The sequence below is a fragment of the Saccostrea cucullata genome, unplaced genomic scaffold (genome assembly GCF_032062105.1).
Source record: "Saccostrea cucullata isolate Sc308-1 unplaced genomic scaffold, CSIRO_AGI_Scuc_v1 ctg1012, whole genome shotgun sequence".
NCBI lineage: Eukaryota > Metazoa > Mollusca > Bivalvia > Ostreida > Ostreidae > Saccostrea > Saccostrea cuccullata.
This window is the reverse complement of record NW_026923086.1, coordinates 130,658-147,029: the sequence shown is the minus strand read 5'-3', so window position 1 is coordinate 147,029 and position 16,372 is coordinate 130,658. Positions and strand designations below refer to the sequence as shown.

Genomic DNA, 16,372 nt, shown 5'->3' with positions numbered 1-16,372 from the left:
AAACGACATAATTATCTTGGATATTTCTTCAAAACAAATATCTACTTTTTGCAATAAAAAAAGTAAAAAGTAAAACTGAGAAACTTCAAAATAAAACGACTTATTATATCATGCCACACAAGAATATTCCACTATACATAAAATACATTGCAATATGTACTTTTTTTCATACTTTTCATATTCACATGCGTTTTCAGGTTTTCACAAGATAATAAGTCGTTTTCACATATTTCGTTTTCACAAGATAATTTTTTTCTGGTATTTAAAAAAAAAAAAATTGCGTGTCCTAAATATACCACCGTATAAAAGTGGTTTTTTATTTTATATTTTTTTTTTAAATAAGATTTGAATTATATATGAAAAATTTGAAAATAGTTTTGTATTGTGGAATTGGCCTTGTTGGATATTTCTTCACAAATTCTACTTTTTGCAATAAAAAATAGTAAAAAGTAAAAATGAGAAACTTCAAAATAATCGTGCCACACAAGAATATTCCACTATACATAAAATACATTGCAATATGTACTTTTTTCATACTTTTCATATTCACATGCAGGCACATGATATGACGTTACATATTTAATATGATAGAAATAACCCCATATCTAATGATAAACTTAAAATTGTGTTTTATTTGGAACTGGGTTATTATCATTTTTAAAAAGAATATGCAAAGTCAGGTGTCTGTGGGTATAAAAGATGAATATACATTTAGGTGTAATCAATATATCTGGGGGGAAAATATTCAACAAGCCAAGGGGTGGGGGTGATTAGGGGATCTAACAAGTACCTAATAGCCGGGAAATCACATTTAATCAAAGAGACAATGTCAAAATAGTAATGAAATCATATATTAAACTCATAGGTCATTTAGAGCCCAATCAACACTGTTTGGATAGACTAGTGTAAAATATAAAATATTACTGGTTTTGGTTTTTTTGGTGAACCTGCATGTACTGGTCCAGTCGACACCATTCTAATAGTATCTAATAACAATGAAATATTTTTCTTGTCATATTGCACTTTTAGGACAAATAAATACGTTACATTTTTTTAAAAAAAACTTAGGAAGAGTATAAATTTCAAATATTTTATGTAGACACTATCAATTTAGGTAGGTTTCTAAGCTGACCAACTTTTGAATATGAAGGTAAAGCTGTTCCATTGATATTGTGCTCTTTGTTTATATTCTGTGCTGCGTTCTTTATTCATCATCTCACTTAAAGTAGTATAGGTTCAGATGTACTTTATATGTGTAGAATCTGACCTAAATCTGTCATGTTAAAGATCGGCTCCTGTTTGTAGATTAAAAAAAAATAAAACTTAAAATAAAACATATTTATATATTTTTAATACCGCTTCAATTAGATAAAAAAAAAACACTGATCAATGTAAACGTGTATTTCGATGAACATGTATCAGATAAACAAAAACAGATTGTTCCGTTGGACCGCCCCCCCCCTTTTCTCCAATTTTAAATCACCCCTAGGCTGTTTTCCTTTGCATATATAGTTTCCACCCCACCCCACCCCACCCCACCCCCACCCCAAAAAAGCCAATAATGTCTTTCAGTCAGGTAGAAAAACACAGCAAAAAAATTATAATTATGTAATTTGTAATGATTATTAGAGAAATTTTCTTAATCTTGTAACAAAAATTTTAATGCTCTATACAAATCTCAATCTTTAAACTTAAACAATATTTTAAAAGAATGTAAAACAAAAATAACATGTTGAACCAAATAGATTTAAAGCGGTGTGAATAACAATAACGGATATGTAAACCGTCCTTGGTCACTAAACATATGGGGAAAAAATTTGATATGGCCTTTGCATGGCGTTGACTATAACTTCACATCAATAAATTATCCCAAAATTTTCTTAATATCATATAAAACTATTACTAAAACGACGCGCCCCTTCATTAAAAGTCAATTCTTCATTTCTTTTACTTTTATGTATATGATTTTCAATAAATAATTATTATACACTGGGAGCTGGCCTCTTTGACCAGAGACAAAAACATTTCTTGCTTCGTCAGGAAAATGATGCTGTAAACTTTGAAGTCTTCTCATGTATAAATCGTAAAAATCAATCTCCCAAAGAACAAATCCAACCCTTCATCTATCAAACTACACGTCAATATTCGATCCATGAGGTATCAAACAGCAATAAATGTCTTATTCAAAAGATAAAGCGTAATAAATTTAGTTTCTGGAATTGAAGTTCAATATTTTTAAAACTGAAATTTTAGACAAGTGAGTATATGTTGTAAAAAAAAATCGACATTTACAAGAATTGATTCATTGCTTAAAATTTTTGTTGAACAAAATAAACAAATTACACTGTTGAGCTCTATCAGGCCCTTAGGAAACGGCGAGAAAAGTTGTCGGGTCGTGTCCTCAGTAAAGCCAAGGTATATTTTCCAAAAGCTACAAAACAACTTAATTTAAAATAGTGTTCCCTCAATTATAAAACAGTATATTAACATATTTTTGCCATATCAAGACTTTTTTTTTATTAAAATCATATTTTTTGGCTTTTTATATCTGTTTAAGACTTTTTATTATCGTTAAAATCAATAAAAATGATGGCTTTAAAGCATTTTTCAGTTTTTAAAGCATTTTTTAAAGATTTTCCTTTAAAATTTTTATTAATATCTTCTGTTTTATCCTCTGTTGACCTGTTAACCTGTACTGAGTTTTACTTGTGTTTATTATTAGTCCCCTACCGGTGAAACCGGGGGGGACTCAGGTGCCCTGTTCGTCCGTCTTTCTGACCCGTCCGGTTAACTTGGTTTTCCGCACTTTTTTTCTAAACTCTTGCAGATATTGAGCTGAATTTTGGTATGTGAGTTTTACTTGTGTTTTGATTTTTGAATTATCATTTTGATTTAGCTTAATTCTAATATATTTATGAAGCGAGGAAAAGACAGTGGAGAAATGAAATTTTCTTCTTATTTTTTTAACAAAAAAAAACTCTTTTAGTTTTACCTAAATTACTTTTGCAACACACATGTAACATACTCTAGTTGTTATCATTGATCAGTTTTAACAAAAAATGCAACACACATGTGCCATCAGTAGTGCATTGAACAGTGAGACGTTATCATTACATATTAATCTTACTACATCAGTCTACATGTAAATGTTTTGCTGAAGTGATACAAGTAAGCATTTTAAATATACTCATAAGAATACTTTCAAAATATTTACAGAACCCTTAAGAAAATGGCCTTCCTCGGGCAATTTTGATAGGCCTTTATTATTCAACTTAAAGAGATTCACAGATAAAGATTTGCATACGACGTTTTTTTGAAATCTCTTTCTGGCGACGTTGTAAGGTTTGTCCAATATTAGAGGAAAATCAATTCATGAAGTTGACGTTTCCGCGATAAAAAAAAAAAGTTCTTCAAGCCAGCTTCTGTTACTAGTTTAAATTTTTAAGCGTGTCAAATATTAAAATTACAGTGTTTTTATTGAATATTTCCGACATCTTAGTTTTACACAAAGCTCATGTAATAGACGCGTGTCTCTATAACATACCCGTCAAAATCAGTTAAAATAGGCTTGATGAAATAACTTTCTCAAGAACCTGAGCCAAATATTCAATAAAAATGAAACTCGTAAATTTACCTTGACTTTGACCATTTGCAAAATTATTTTGCTAAAGAATATTATGATTGTACACACAAGTACTCTGAAGGTGATATTGAAAAGATGCTTGAGTTTCTGCTTGACAATATCTATGTGATTTTTGGAGACCAGGTTTTGCAACAATCTATTGGAATTCCAGTTATGACCACTTTTGCCCCAATAGCATACCTTTCTTGTATTGATATGAAGCAGAATTTGTTCAAAATCTTATATGTGAAAAAAAGAAAACACTAGTCTTGTTACATTCAACTCGACATTTAGATATATCGACGACGTATTGTTAATCAACAATTACTTATTTCCTCTTTAAAAACAATATATCCTTACAATGAGCTTGAAATAAGTCTAACAGGTTCTGACAGATCTGTTTCATTTTGGATAATTTACTTGAAAAAGACGTAAATGGTTATCAAACATCAAAGCTTAATGAAAAACATGTTGATTTTAACTTTTCAGTCGTCAACTTTCCTTACTGACAGGTCAAATGCTGACAGATACTAGTATTTCCGTACTATTTGTTGGGCCATTATTTAAAAAACTGAGATGACGACGTATTTTCCGTTATTTCCCGATCATGACGAGAAACACAATGCGGTGTGACTGGTCTGATCCCATCTCTGATGTTTAACAGGTCAAATTTTGCTTTCCTCCAAGATTTGTATTGTTTAATTGACTTTTGGGCTTAAATACTGTTCGATATCTTCATATATAAATTTACGTATATGATGGGACATTATCAAAAATGTGCAAAATTCAAGATCATATAGTTAAAAAGATATGACTATCTTTTTTTGCATAAGAAGTTGAACTCGATAGTCTGATCATGGTTTAAAAACAGTATGCTGTTGCCTTTAAAAACAAATAAAACTACTTACAATGTGGTTTGTCTCGTCTACCAGGGTTGCAACTGAGCTGGGTCCAGGGGACACTTTCTAGTCCAGTCCTGAACTCCTCGATAGTACGGGATGCTGTAACTGTCTCTCGTAGGCGGTTCCAGTCTCTCACCGACCGTGGGATGAAAGAATTATTGTAGACCTACTTGGTAGCAAGAGGCTGTCTATATCTAAGGCTACCACTAGTTCTGTCCCCAGGTGTGTGGTACTTGTCTGGATTGAGATCTACAAGGCGGTTCCTTACTTTGTAGCCTAGGGCAAGTCGATGTAATTTTCTCCTATGCTGGAGTGAGTCCCACTCTAGTTGTTCCAGTAGTGATGTTGCACACAGGGAAGGTATCCGCGTACTGGTTGCTGTTCTGGTAAAGATCCCACACTGACGATGCATATACGATCGATAGTCTGATCATGGTACAGTATGCTGTTGCCTTTTCTGATGGAGTGCAATGGCCTTGGTTGCGTCTCAGAAAGCTCAGGGTTCTGGTAGCTTTCCCTGTGTTTGTATAAATGTGGTTTTTCCATTGTAAGTCTTGGGAGATGGTAACACCGCGAATATTTGTCTCTCCACGATTTCCAGCTGATGTCCATGCAAAATATATGATGTTTGCAGTGGCTCCCGTTTGTTGGAAATCCGAATAACAGTGCACTTTTCAAGGTGGAAACACATCTGCCACTTCTTTTCTTATTTCTCTGTGAGATCTTCATGTAACCTGTCAGCATCTCTTTGGTTTCGGATCTATCGGTAGACGAGGCTCTCATCTGCAAACAGCCTGGCGTCTAAATTGGTGCCCTCAGGAAAGTCATTGATGTAGGTCAGGAATAGGAGCGGTTCCAGGACGGTTCCTTGTGGCACTCCGGAGAGTACATCCAGTGGAGAAGATATATGCCCATCCAGTACCACTGATTGTGTTCTCTGACTTAGTAAGTCCTTAATCCAGCCTACAGTGGTACCTGACACTCCAAAGTGCTTCAATTTCAATAGAAGACGTTGGTCAGGGACCTTTTCAAACACCTTTGAAAAGTCCAATAGTACTATGTCTGTCTGGTATCCCTGGTCCCTATTTCTGGCTATCTGGTCAAGTGTTATGACAAGTTGTCTCACATGATCGGCGAGCTCGAAAGAGGATGTTGTTCCGATCAGAGTGGTCCATAACTGTGCTGTGTTCGACATGTTCCAGGGGCTTGCAGGCTATTGATGTTAGGGAGACAGGCCTGTAGCTTGACGGTTGATGTGTCTCCCCTTTCTTGTATGGGACGATGTTTGCTCTCCATTCATCTGGCCGCCATCTAAGGAAAGCTGGAAACAACCATGTTATATCTGGGGCTACAGACTTTGCACTCTGATTCAAGATAAACGCTGAAATCTCATCATGCCCAGTGGCTTTGAATAGGCATAGTCCCAATAATTTTGGTATTAATTTCAATATTCCCATCTCGTGAATTGTTTTGTTGTCTATAGTAGGGAAAGGGTTTGGTCCTATATCGAGTAGAGTGCATAAATCCTCGCGGGTATAGACAGACTGAAACTGGAAGCTTTCCTGGCAGTGTCGCTACGGAGGAATCCGTCTTTGGACTTCAACTGTCACTATCTGGGATGAATCCCGCTTCCTGTTTTTGATATACATGTATGTCCAAAACCGTTTTGGGTTGCTACACAGGTCATCGCTGAAGAGATCCTCCAAATGAGCTTTATGTGCCCTCCTGGATTCCCTCTGTAGTTGTCCTTTGGGTGCCCTCTATCGCTTCATGTCTCTTAGATCCTTGCTGCGCTTAGCACGTTTATAGGCTTTTTGTGACCTGTTGCTAAGGCGTCTTAGCTCAGAGGTCATCCACGGGTAGGTATGTTTGGCAAGTGTACGACTAGAAGGTACGTGATGTTTTACAGCTCCTCATATGAGATCCTTAATGTACCCCCATATGCTGTTGACATCTTCAAAATTGGTATATGTGAAGGTATCTAAGTAACTCAGCAGCTAGTCTCTAATGTCGTTAGTATTGGCTTTCTTCCACAGATACATGTATATGGTTCTCCTTTTTGGTCTTGGTCGAGTTAATTAGTATGTGTAGAATGCAGGAGTACTACAGCATGATCGCTATTTCCAAGTGGTGGAATAGTCTAACATCGACTAAGTGTTGTCCCGGATGTGATGTTAAAAATAGATCCAGGATGTTCTTTCCTGTGGTTGGTATATCAACTACTTGCTGCAAGTTTGTTCAAATGAAGGGCCATGCCCTTTTCAACGGGGAGATAATTGTGAATTAGTGAAAAATTAATGGGATCTTTTTAAAATCTTCTTTTCAATAACCACTTGGCCATGAAAAATGAAACTCATGCAGAACCATCCTCAGGTATTGTAGATACAAAGTTTTCAAATCATGACCCCGGGGGAGGATGGGACTATAATGGGTGATCGAAGTTTTATATAGAAATATATAGGAAAAATCTTTAAAATCTTCTTCTCAAGAGCAGCAAAGCCTGATTGGTGATATTTATATGGAAGCATCCTCATGTAGTGTAGGCTCAAGATTCTTCAAATCAGAACCCCTAGGGGTATGGTAGGGATAGAATGTGGGATCAATTTTTACATAGGAATATATACTAAAATATCTTTAAAATTTTTCTGAAGAACAGGAAATCCATGATTTGTGATTTTTATATATGGATCTAACGGAATCATCCTCAGGCTTTTTTCAAATTATGAACCTCAGGGTTAGGGTGCGGCCACAATGAGGGATCAAAGTTTTACATAAAAATTATATAGAAAAAAAATCTTCTCCTGAACAGAAAGCTGATGTTTTTTTTACCTAGCCCATGTGCTCAGATGAGCGATGTGGCCCATGGGGCTCTTGTTATTCTCATAATTGGAATTTCTGCAAAGAGAGTAAACGATATCCTTCACTGTTTTAAAAACTTTATTATGATAAAAATAAGAAGGAGAACTTTAAACAAGTTTGAAGTTTCTTAATTTGACTTTTATTGATACAGTAAGAAAAATGAATTTTTGGAAGGAATTATCAGATGAAGATAATGGTGATTTTTTGCGTCATTAAAAAAGTATATGCCATTAAACAAAATATTTTTTATACCCGAAAATTTGATAATTATAGCTGTTTGATTGATCTATCTCACAAAGTAAATCCTTATCTAACGCATACAAATGAAAATTGAATGATGGAAAAGGGGGTATAAATTCTTCCAACTGATCATCACCCCATAGTTAGAGATTTTCAAAATGAAGCAGGGTCTTGGCTTACTTCTTTTTCTGCATATCGTACATGTCCAATGCCTCTCTATATTCACAGACAACAGTGGCCAGAATATCACCCAGCTGGACAAAAATGACATCGACTCGAGAAATGTGGACGTATTTCGGCAACTCCTGAACCAAGAAACCATCATAAGAATAGCACTGGTGAAAAATGTTCACTCACTGATGAAGGACATGGTCGATCTGAAACAAAGTATGGAGACACTGGAAACTTCACAGCAGAAAACGGAAGAAGAAGTGACAGCAATAAAACAGGAAGTGGACGAACTGAAACGTGAAAATGAGAGACTTAAGCTTGAAAATAGTAAACACAAAGAAAACTTCAATGCCGTTAAGGACAATTTTACAAAGCTCGATGAAGATTTCCAAAGGGGTTTGGAACAGATTGAGGAGAAAAGAAGAGTTTTTGAGACAAATACCAGCACGATACTTGGCGACTTGAAAGTTGAAGTCCTTTATTTGTCAGTCACTTTGCTGGATTTGAATAAACACACCCAAGAGGAAATTGATAAAAGTATTCCGGAAATGGTCCAGGAAAAGTTCGGTATATTGTCAATGACACTGAATACTTCACTGAAAAATTTAAAAAGTGATTTACACGCTACAAACTCAAAACTTAATAAATTAATATCAAACCTGGAAAACACTCAGATTACGATAAAATCATCGATTCTTGGTAGGTATCCCTTACTCTTGTAAGCACACACAGTAGTATGTTTAACTTTTTTGAAAATAAACTTAAGCTGATTTTCCAAAGTCTTGCAGAATACTCATAATGCCTTTTTGTAGTTTTAACGTTCGACTTTCGATCCTGATATTTAAAGTCTCAAACTTTTTTTGCCAAGTATATTTTAGTTTCTACAAACATAGCTTAACTAAAATTCAAATCAAAAAATGGGGGTCAATATCCTTCTTTTGGCGTTACAGTACATTTAATATGACTTTTTTTGCACTGAAATTTGTGTCTTAATTAATTAATTTTTTGAAGTTCTCCCTCCAATATTTTTATCCAATTAAAGCATGAAAAAAAATAAACTCTAAGTTTGTTTAAATTATTTGACCTTTCAGCACTAATAAAAAGTTATTTTTCTGGCATTGAAAATTTAATAAGCAAGAAAATTATTTAACGTCTTAAACTTTTTCTGATTTTAAGCAAATCGCTCAAATTTATCTTGAATGTTTAGAAAAGAACATCAAAAGTGGGGGTATGTGATGTAAATTTTCAAATATTACTAAAAAAGTGTCAATTTTACGTTAAAATTGACTCAATTTTTTCCCGGATTCTCAGAATATATTTACTATATTTGTCAAACTTTGTTGATAGAATTCATTAGAAATAATTTAATAGATACTTCAGTGCCAGCATAACACATTTCACTGCAAAAATAGTTTTGTGTGCAACCAGGATGGATAAATAGGAATCAAAAATTAACAGTACTGTTATAGTTCAAAATGGAAAAACTGATCATTTTCGTCAAAAAAACCTTCCGCCACAAAATATAGTCCCTAGCTTATTTCTACTTGAAGGGAATTTAATCGCGGTTTTTCCATTGAATGTAGTTAAATTTGCACTGTACAATTCAGATTTAATGTTAGAACTTAAAAATAATGCAGAATTTATAAATAAAGGGCCTGACCAAAATACGCTCAAAATCTCAGGATCGAACGTCCTTAAATGTGTTTCTAATGATTGTTTCTTTTTAAAGTAATAGAAAAAATGGAATACTTTCAAATTGGTAAATGATAATTGGTATGTGTGTTTATTAATGAGAGACTTTAATGCAAGAACTGCCACCCACCTGATTATTTTATTCCTGACAGTTTTTTCTTTGTCAAAAGAACATATACTAGTACATGTATGTGAAGATTTTACTCAAGATGGATTGAAGCAAAACATTTTTCATTTTGGAGATTTATTCAAAACGTTTAAAATGAAATGTTCAGAACTCGAAAATCAATAATTTTGGTTGTAAACTTACTAGATTTTTACATATAAAAAGGTATTTATATGGTCTATATCCTTTTTAGGAAGCACCAAAACCATTGGTGCTGCCACATTGTTTTGTACGACTTAGCTGGACAAAATGTTAAAGAAGTTGAACAAGATTTATTTTTAGGTTTATGCATAAAATTATCACACAAGCCACTCGATTGATCACATCATGAAACAAAAAAATAGTTATTCCTCAAATGATTTATTGACAATTTTGACATCCCTATTATATAATTGTATCTTCTTTTTAAAATTATTCAATATATCTACATGTATTTGTTTTATTCGGAGTTCCTTTTGTGTGAAAATCATCGCCAATTTAAGTTCGTAAATGCAATATCCGTGTTATATATTTTAATAATTAAAATATATTAACATTTAAAAAGGTTTAATATTTTTAACAGTAAAGAGCAGCTAACCTCATCATTATTTCGTTTAGATATCTGAATACTAATATTATTGTGAGTAATATTAGGGGAGGTTCACGATAGACATTCTTTTTAACTCGCATTGTTTATTTTTTCCTATGTGTGTTTTATATTCAGATGATATTAACAAAACCATTGCTGATCTACAGAATGATGTTAAACAATCACAGTATGACCAGCTGAAATTATCTTCTACTGTCTCGTCCCTTGAGGTGTTCCGAATGAATGTTACCAGCAATCGTTGTGGTATGTAACAATAAAATTAAAATACTTTCTTTGAAAAAATGAGGAAAACACCAAGTCTTGCAACGTTGCAGGAACCAATTAAGAAACCATGGGGGCACAACTCTGACCTTGCCATTCATCTTCATTAGATTTTCAAAAGATTTTCCCCTTCTTGTTCCCAAGAAAAATGCGCATTAGTAGTGATGAAACCATGATTCTACCAGGATTTAGAATTTAATCAGGAGAGCGAACACTCTCGATAATGTTTTGTATAAATTTACAAACTTTTATCAACTGTTTCTTATTTGTGGTTTTAAACCGATTCTCAAAGAACTTTATCGGTAATAACCAATATTTGGCCCCCAAATCAAACTTTGATGGAGATTTATTTAATTAAGTTCTTAAACAGGGGAGTATATGCTGACTTCAAAGCACTGAATATTTTCATAAGTAATGACGTCATATGTACGTAATGACATCACAAACATGACAAATTTCAGTTTTTTTATGAATTTTGCAGAAAAATGTACATATTTCGTCGATATTTTGCGTAAAAGTCACCGAGCGCATGTGTGTTCAGGATCAATATTTTGATATTAGAATGATAATATCAATAAAATATGTCAATATTGTTCCTGAACAAACTTGCGCTCTATAAATTTTAAAGCTAAAATTGTTGAAATTTTGTCCATTTTGTCCTCTTTCTGAAAAAGGATATAAAATCGGACTAGTTTGTGACGTCATAAAAACAAAAATTGTGAATACACTGCTTTGAAAATATAATATTTTCTGTTGATTTATATTTCTCATACAATTTATTGAATTCAGCACATTTCAGGAAATTTTCAAACTTTGACTTTTGTGGGGGCAAATATATGCAATATACCGCATAAAGTTCTTTATATACATTTGGGTTCTCAGCATAATAATTAGATAAATATAATGACCTAGTTTGTTTTAATACTTCGTCAAAACAACTGAATAAATAATGAAACTCATCACCAATTTCTTTACAATTACATAGGTTAGAGAGTCTTGCTTCTCTAGGAATACCATGCCATCTCCCTGTTTCAATAGGAAGCCTGGCATTACCAGTTCTAAATTTACAAAAAATTCTCAGAAATTTCAATGGTAAGATATCAAAATATTTCTCAAAAGATAATGTACTTTTGAATAACCTGTAATTAAGAGCTTTTGATGAATTGTACATTTCACTATACCATGATTGTTTAAATTGATCAATAAGTGTATGGTATACTTTGTTTTTCAACCATTTGATATTAACTGTTTTACAATTCCATATATATGATAAACCACATTCATTTAAAATTTTTTGTACAAATTTACACCATGGTGTTTCATTTTGGTTCACATCTAGTGTCAGAAGCTTTGAAGATACCTTTGAATTGTTTGATGTTATCCAAAAAGTAATCATCCTAACCTTAATATTAATCAACAATGGGTATCTTCCCAATTCTCCATATACCATTACGTTAGGGGTATATGATTTTCACATTTAAGATATGTTTACAAAATTTAAAATGTAGTTTTTCAATTAACAAGGAGTTATTAAAACCCCATGTTTCACAACCGTTGGTTTAACAATTTTATCAAAGAGGCCAAGCTTACATTTCATAGATAAATTATGTCTTTTACATAATAACATTTACTAATCACTCCATACATTGCTCTTGTTGCTTTGTCATACAACTCCTTTATATTCATATTAAACGATGCACTTTTACAAAAAGTAACACCCAACTTATCTGTATTCATTAACAACTTCCAATGGTACTTCATTATATCTAAAAACAATATTGTGATTCACTTTGCCTCTACCAAAAATTAATATTTTAGTTTTGTTAATATTCACCTTTAAATGCCATTTTTCACAATATTTAGAAAAAATATCTAATTGATGTTGAAAATCAAATTGGTCTTGTGAGAGCAAAATAGTATCATCTGCCTATAACAAGACATACAGTTTCATATATAAGCTAATATTCTTTTCCATTTTATCTGACATTGTTGTTAAACCATTAACATCATTTACAACAAGAAATTCTTCTAAATCATCGAGATACAGTGAAAACAGAATAGGTGACAAGTTTTCACCCTGTCTTACCCCAACAGTACAAGGGAAAAAATCAGAGCTTTGCCATTACAAAATACTTTGGGCTTGATATTTTGTACATATTTTTAATTATTCTAAAACACTTTCCATCTATATTCTTCAACAAGGTCTTATTCCATAAGCCTATGTGCCAGACAGAATCAAAAGCTTTTTCAAAGTCAATAAATGCACAGTATAATTTCTTCTTCATTGATTTATAGAGTTCTATTATAGAATACAAAGAATATATATGATCCTGAGTGGAAAAATATTTGCGGAAGCCAGCTTGGTTTTCCAATATAAGAGAAATGTTTTCTGTATATCTACTTATTCTTTCATTCAGAGCAGAAGTAAACCATTTACCCAGGCAACTTATTAAGGTACTAGTAATTGGTCTATAATTCTTTGGATCGGTGTTGTCCCCCCTTTGGATCCGTGTGGCCCTGCCCAACCCCCAGGGGTCATGATTTGTACTAACTTAAATCCACACTACTTGAGAATATTTCTTTAATAATATGACTAACCATGGCTTTGCTGTTCTTGAGGAAAGGTTTTTGAAGACATTTCCTATATATTGTAAAATTAATGCATGGTATTTAGCTTGTACGATATTTGGCGGAAACTAATTTTTGAATAAAAGTTAGCGAAGATTTTATTTAGTGCATGTGTTCCGATTTATATATACATGTTCTAAACATTTTAGTGATGTACTTGATTTAGCGGAAGTTCCTTTCCGCGGAAGGTGCTTAAAAGAAAGCATAGTTAATGTAAAACATTTACAGCATTCCTATGTAATATTTTTGACCCCTCTTTTGACCGAGTTCCACCCCCAGGGTATTAATATAAACAAATCTAAAGTATGTAATGAAGCTTTTACATAAGTTTCATCTTTATTTGGTCGGGGTTATATTGAAGATTATTTTTCGATGCCATGCACCAATTTTTCACAAATTCGTAATCATCTTCCCTTGAAAGAGGGCGTGGCATTTTCTGTAAACAAACTTAAATCCCCTTCGTCGTCTCAAGATGCTTTTGTGGTAAGTTTGGTTGAAATTGGCCCAGTGGTTCTTGAGAAGAAGTAGAAAATGCGGAGTTTACAGACAGACAGACGACCGACGGACGCTGGGCTCTCTTTGATCAGAAAAACATACTTGAGTCTTTGGTTCAGTTGAGCTAAAAACGGAAGCCTTGACTGAAAAAAATCAGCAGTAAGAAAATATAAGCTATGAGAAAGCAGATACTTGTAGAATTGCATCATTAATTAGCAGAAGTGATTGCAAGTAGGTAACACACAAAATTCCCGGGGGGGGGGGGTCAGTAATCTGATTCATGTTCATATTTACGTCGCACATGTTACAAGATCAATGCTTTTGTAGACTTGCCAAAAAGAGTGGCCTTCACCGCTGGAGTGACGTCTGGTAGCAGTTCCTGGAACAGTGGGATATTGGTGTTCCCAAAAGTCATCAACAACATAGGAGGAAGATATAATCGTTACACCGGAATCTTCACCGCACCAGTGGACGGAAACTACGTGTTCTACGTCAGTATCCAAAGTTACGGCAATAACAGTGCTATACATGTAGATATTGTACTCAATGGATCTAAAAAGGTTCGAGCGATGGCAAATGTGTATAATTCTAATGATGGTTATGAGACTGGTACGAATCTGGTAACCTTGCGATTGGACAAGGGAGACACAGTATGGGTCAACCATAGCTCTGGATCAGGTTATTCTACCTACAGTGACACACCTGTCACCACCTTCTCTGGATTCTTGCTGTAAACATATGAATATATTTTATTGTCTATAAAAATTGAATCTTATAAACTGAGTAAAAGAATTATGCATAACAACTGAGTAAAAGAATTATGAATTAAAATTTGAATTTAAATGATAACTACCACTCCTTTTTTTGCAATGCCATTGTTACAAGAGGCTGTAGCAGGAACTGGCATGCAAAGATGGACCGGTTACTGATCCCATCCAGTGTCCATGAAAGATGTTAATTAGAATACGAGGTTCCCATCATTCCAAACATCCAAGGTAAAAGGAAAGCAACACACCACGTAGAACCTGAACAAACAATCAAGTAACATAAGGTTCCCTGTTGTGCGCCATCCTTCGCCCGTCAACTTTCGCAGCACAGTTACGGATAGGAAAAAAAATTTGGAGTCTAATTTTTAGGGAAGGAACACAGGGACTTGCTCCCGGCGTGTAATAATTATTTATTTAAAAATCATATAGTAGTAGAGTCGCCTTTTTCCTATTTTTGTATTCTAATATGCACTATATATTATCAATAATGCAACTCTTTTGTCTCTATAAGTTGTTTTTAAAAATATCATTTTCGACTGAAAAATTTAAGAAACATACCATTCATAAATTTTGAATACCGCTTCAATTAGATAAAAATTAGATAAAAAAAAAAACTAATGATCAATGTAATAATTATGTATTTCGTTGAACATATATCCGTTGGAACCACCCCCCCCCCCATTGTCCTTCTACAATTTTTGACCACTACTAGTTTTCCTTTGCATATAGTGTTCATCCAAATAATTAAAAGCCAATGCCTTTCTATCAAGAAGAAAGAAAAAAATATTGATGGAATTTGTAATGATTATTCGAGAAATTTTCTTAATCTTATAACAAAAATTAATAATACTTAAAGCAAATTTCAATCTTTATACCAAGTGTGGAATAGATTTAAAGCAGTGGGAATAAAAATTAGGGATATGTTTACCGTCCTTGGATACTGAACATAGGGAAAAAATTGATATGACCTCTGCATAGCGTTGACTATAACTTCACATCAATAAATTACCCCAAAAGTTTTCTTTTTCATATAAGATTACTAAAACAACGCCACTTCATTAAAAGTCAAATCTTCATTTCTTTTACTTTAATGTATATTATTTTCAATAAATAATTATAATTATACACAGGGAGCTGGCCTCTTTGACTGAGACAAAAATATTTCTTGCTTCATCAGGAAAATGATGCTGTAAACTTTTGAGTCTTCTCATGTATAAATCGTGAAAATCAATCTCCCCAAAAGAACAGATCAAGTTTTTTATCTATCAAACGTCAACATTCGCTCCATGAGGTATCAAACAGCAATAAATGTCTTTTTCAAAAGATTGAGCAAATGAATTTAGAAACTGGAATTGAAGTTCAATATTTTAAAACTGAAATTCTAGACAAGTGAGTATATGTTGTAAATGATTCGACATTTACAAGAATTGATTCATTGCTTTAAATTCTTGTTGAATAATATAAACAAATTAAACTGTTGAGTCTATCAGGCCCTTAGGAAACGAAGAGAAAAGTTGTGGGGTCGTGTCCTCAGTAAAGCCAATGTATATTTTCCAAAAGCTACAAAACAACTTAATTTAAAATAGTGTCCCCTCAATTTTAGAACAGTATATTAATTAACATATTTTTTGGCATATCAAGACTTTTTTTTACGTTAAAATCAATAATGATGGCTTTAAAGCATTTTTTAAAGATTTTCTCAACATTCCTATGAAATTTTTATTAATATCTTCTGTTGTGGCATCATCCTACCCTCTCGTGTCCTGCTTTGACCTAGTTAACCTCTACTGAGTTTTACTTGTGTTTATTATTATCATATTAGAATTCTAGATATATTTAATACTCGAACATTTTAACAAAAAAATGCAACACACATGCGCCATCAGTAGTGCATTGATCAGTGAGACGTTATCATTACATAATCTTAATGGGTCACTTCATGTAAATGTTTTGCTGAAGTGATACGAGTAAGCAATTTAA

At 33.2% G+C, this 16,372-nt stretch overlaps 2 protein-coding genes across 2 annotated transcripts; one reads left to right on the top strand and one right to left on the bottom strand.

Moving 5' to 3' along the window:
* Positions 1 to 5,284: 5,284 nt before the first annotated feature.
* Positions 5,285 to 5,719, bottom strand: LOC134263130 (uncharacterized). The gene has a single exon (XM_062745438.1). It carries the CDS (start codon positions 5,717 to 5,719, stop codon positions 5,285 to 5,287), a length of 435 nt encoding a protein of 144 aa, XP_062601422.1.
* A 2,023-nt stretch (positions 5,720 to 7,742) lies between these two features.
* Positions 7,743 to 14,474, top strand: LOC134263133 (uncharacterized). Its single transcript, XM_062745443.1, has 3 exons — positions 7,743 to 8,493; positions 10,356 to 10,484; positions 13,953 to 14,474. The coding sequence occupies exons 1-3, from the start codon at positions 7,782 to 7,784 to the stop codon at positions 14,357 to 14,359; spliced, it is 1,248 nt and encodes a 415-aa protein (XP_062601427.1). The 5' UTR covers positions 7,743 to 7,781; the 3' UTR covers positions 14,360 to 14,474.
* The last annotated feature ends 1,898 nt before the right edge of the window (positions 14,475 to 16,372 follow it).

What these genes read in the sequence shown, in the direction of transcription:
- LOC134263130 (XM_062745438.1), bottom strand. Translation starts at nt 5,719, where the DNA reads ATGTCGAACACAGCACAGTTATGGACCACTCTGATCGGAACAACATCC.
- LOC134263133 (XM_062745443.1), top strand. Translation starts at nt 7,782, where the DNA reads ATGAAGCAGGGTCTTGGCTTACTTCTTTTTCTGCATATCGTACATGTC. An exon ending in GATAAAATCATCGATTCTTG is followed by an intron (nt 8,494 to 10,355) that starts GTAGGTATCCCT and finishes TTTTATATTCAG; the next exon opens with ATGATATTAACAAAACCATT. An exon ending in TGTTACCAGCAATCGTTGTG is followed by an intron (nt 10,485 to 13,952) that starts GTATGTAACAAT and finishes ATGCTTTTGTAG; the next exon opens with ACTTGCCAAAAAGAGTGGCC.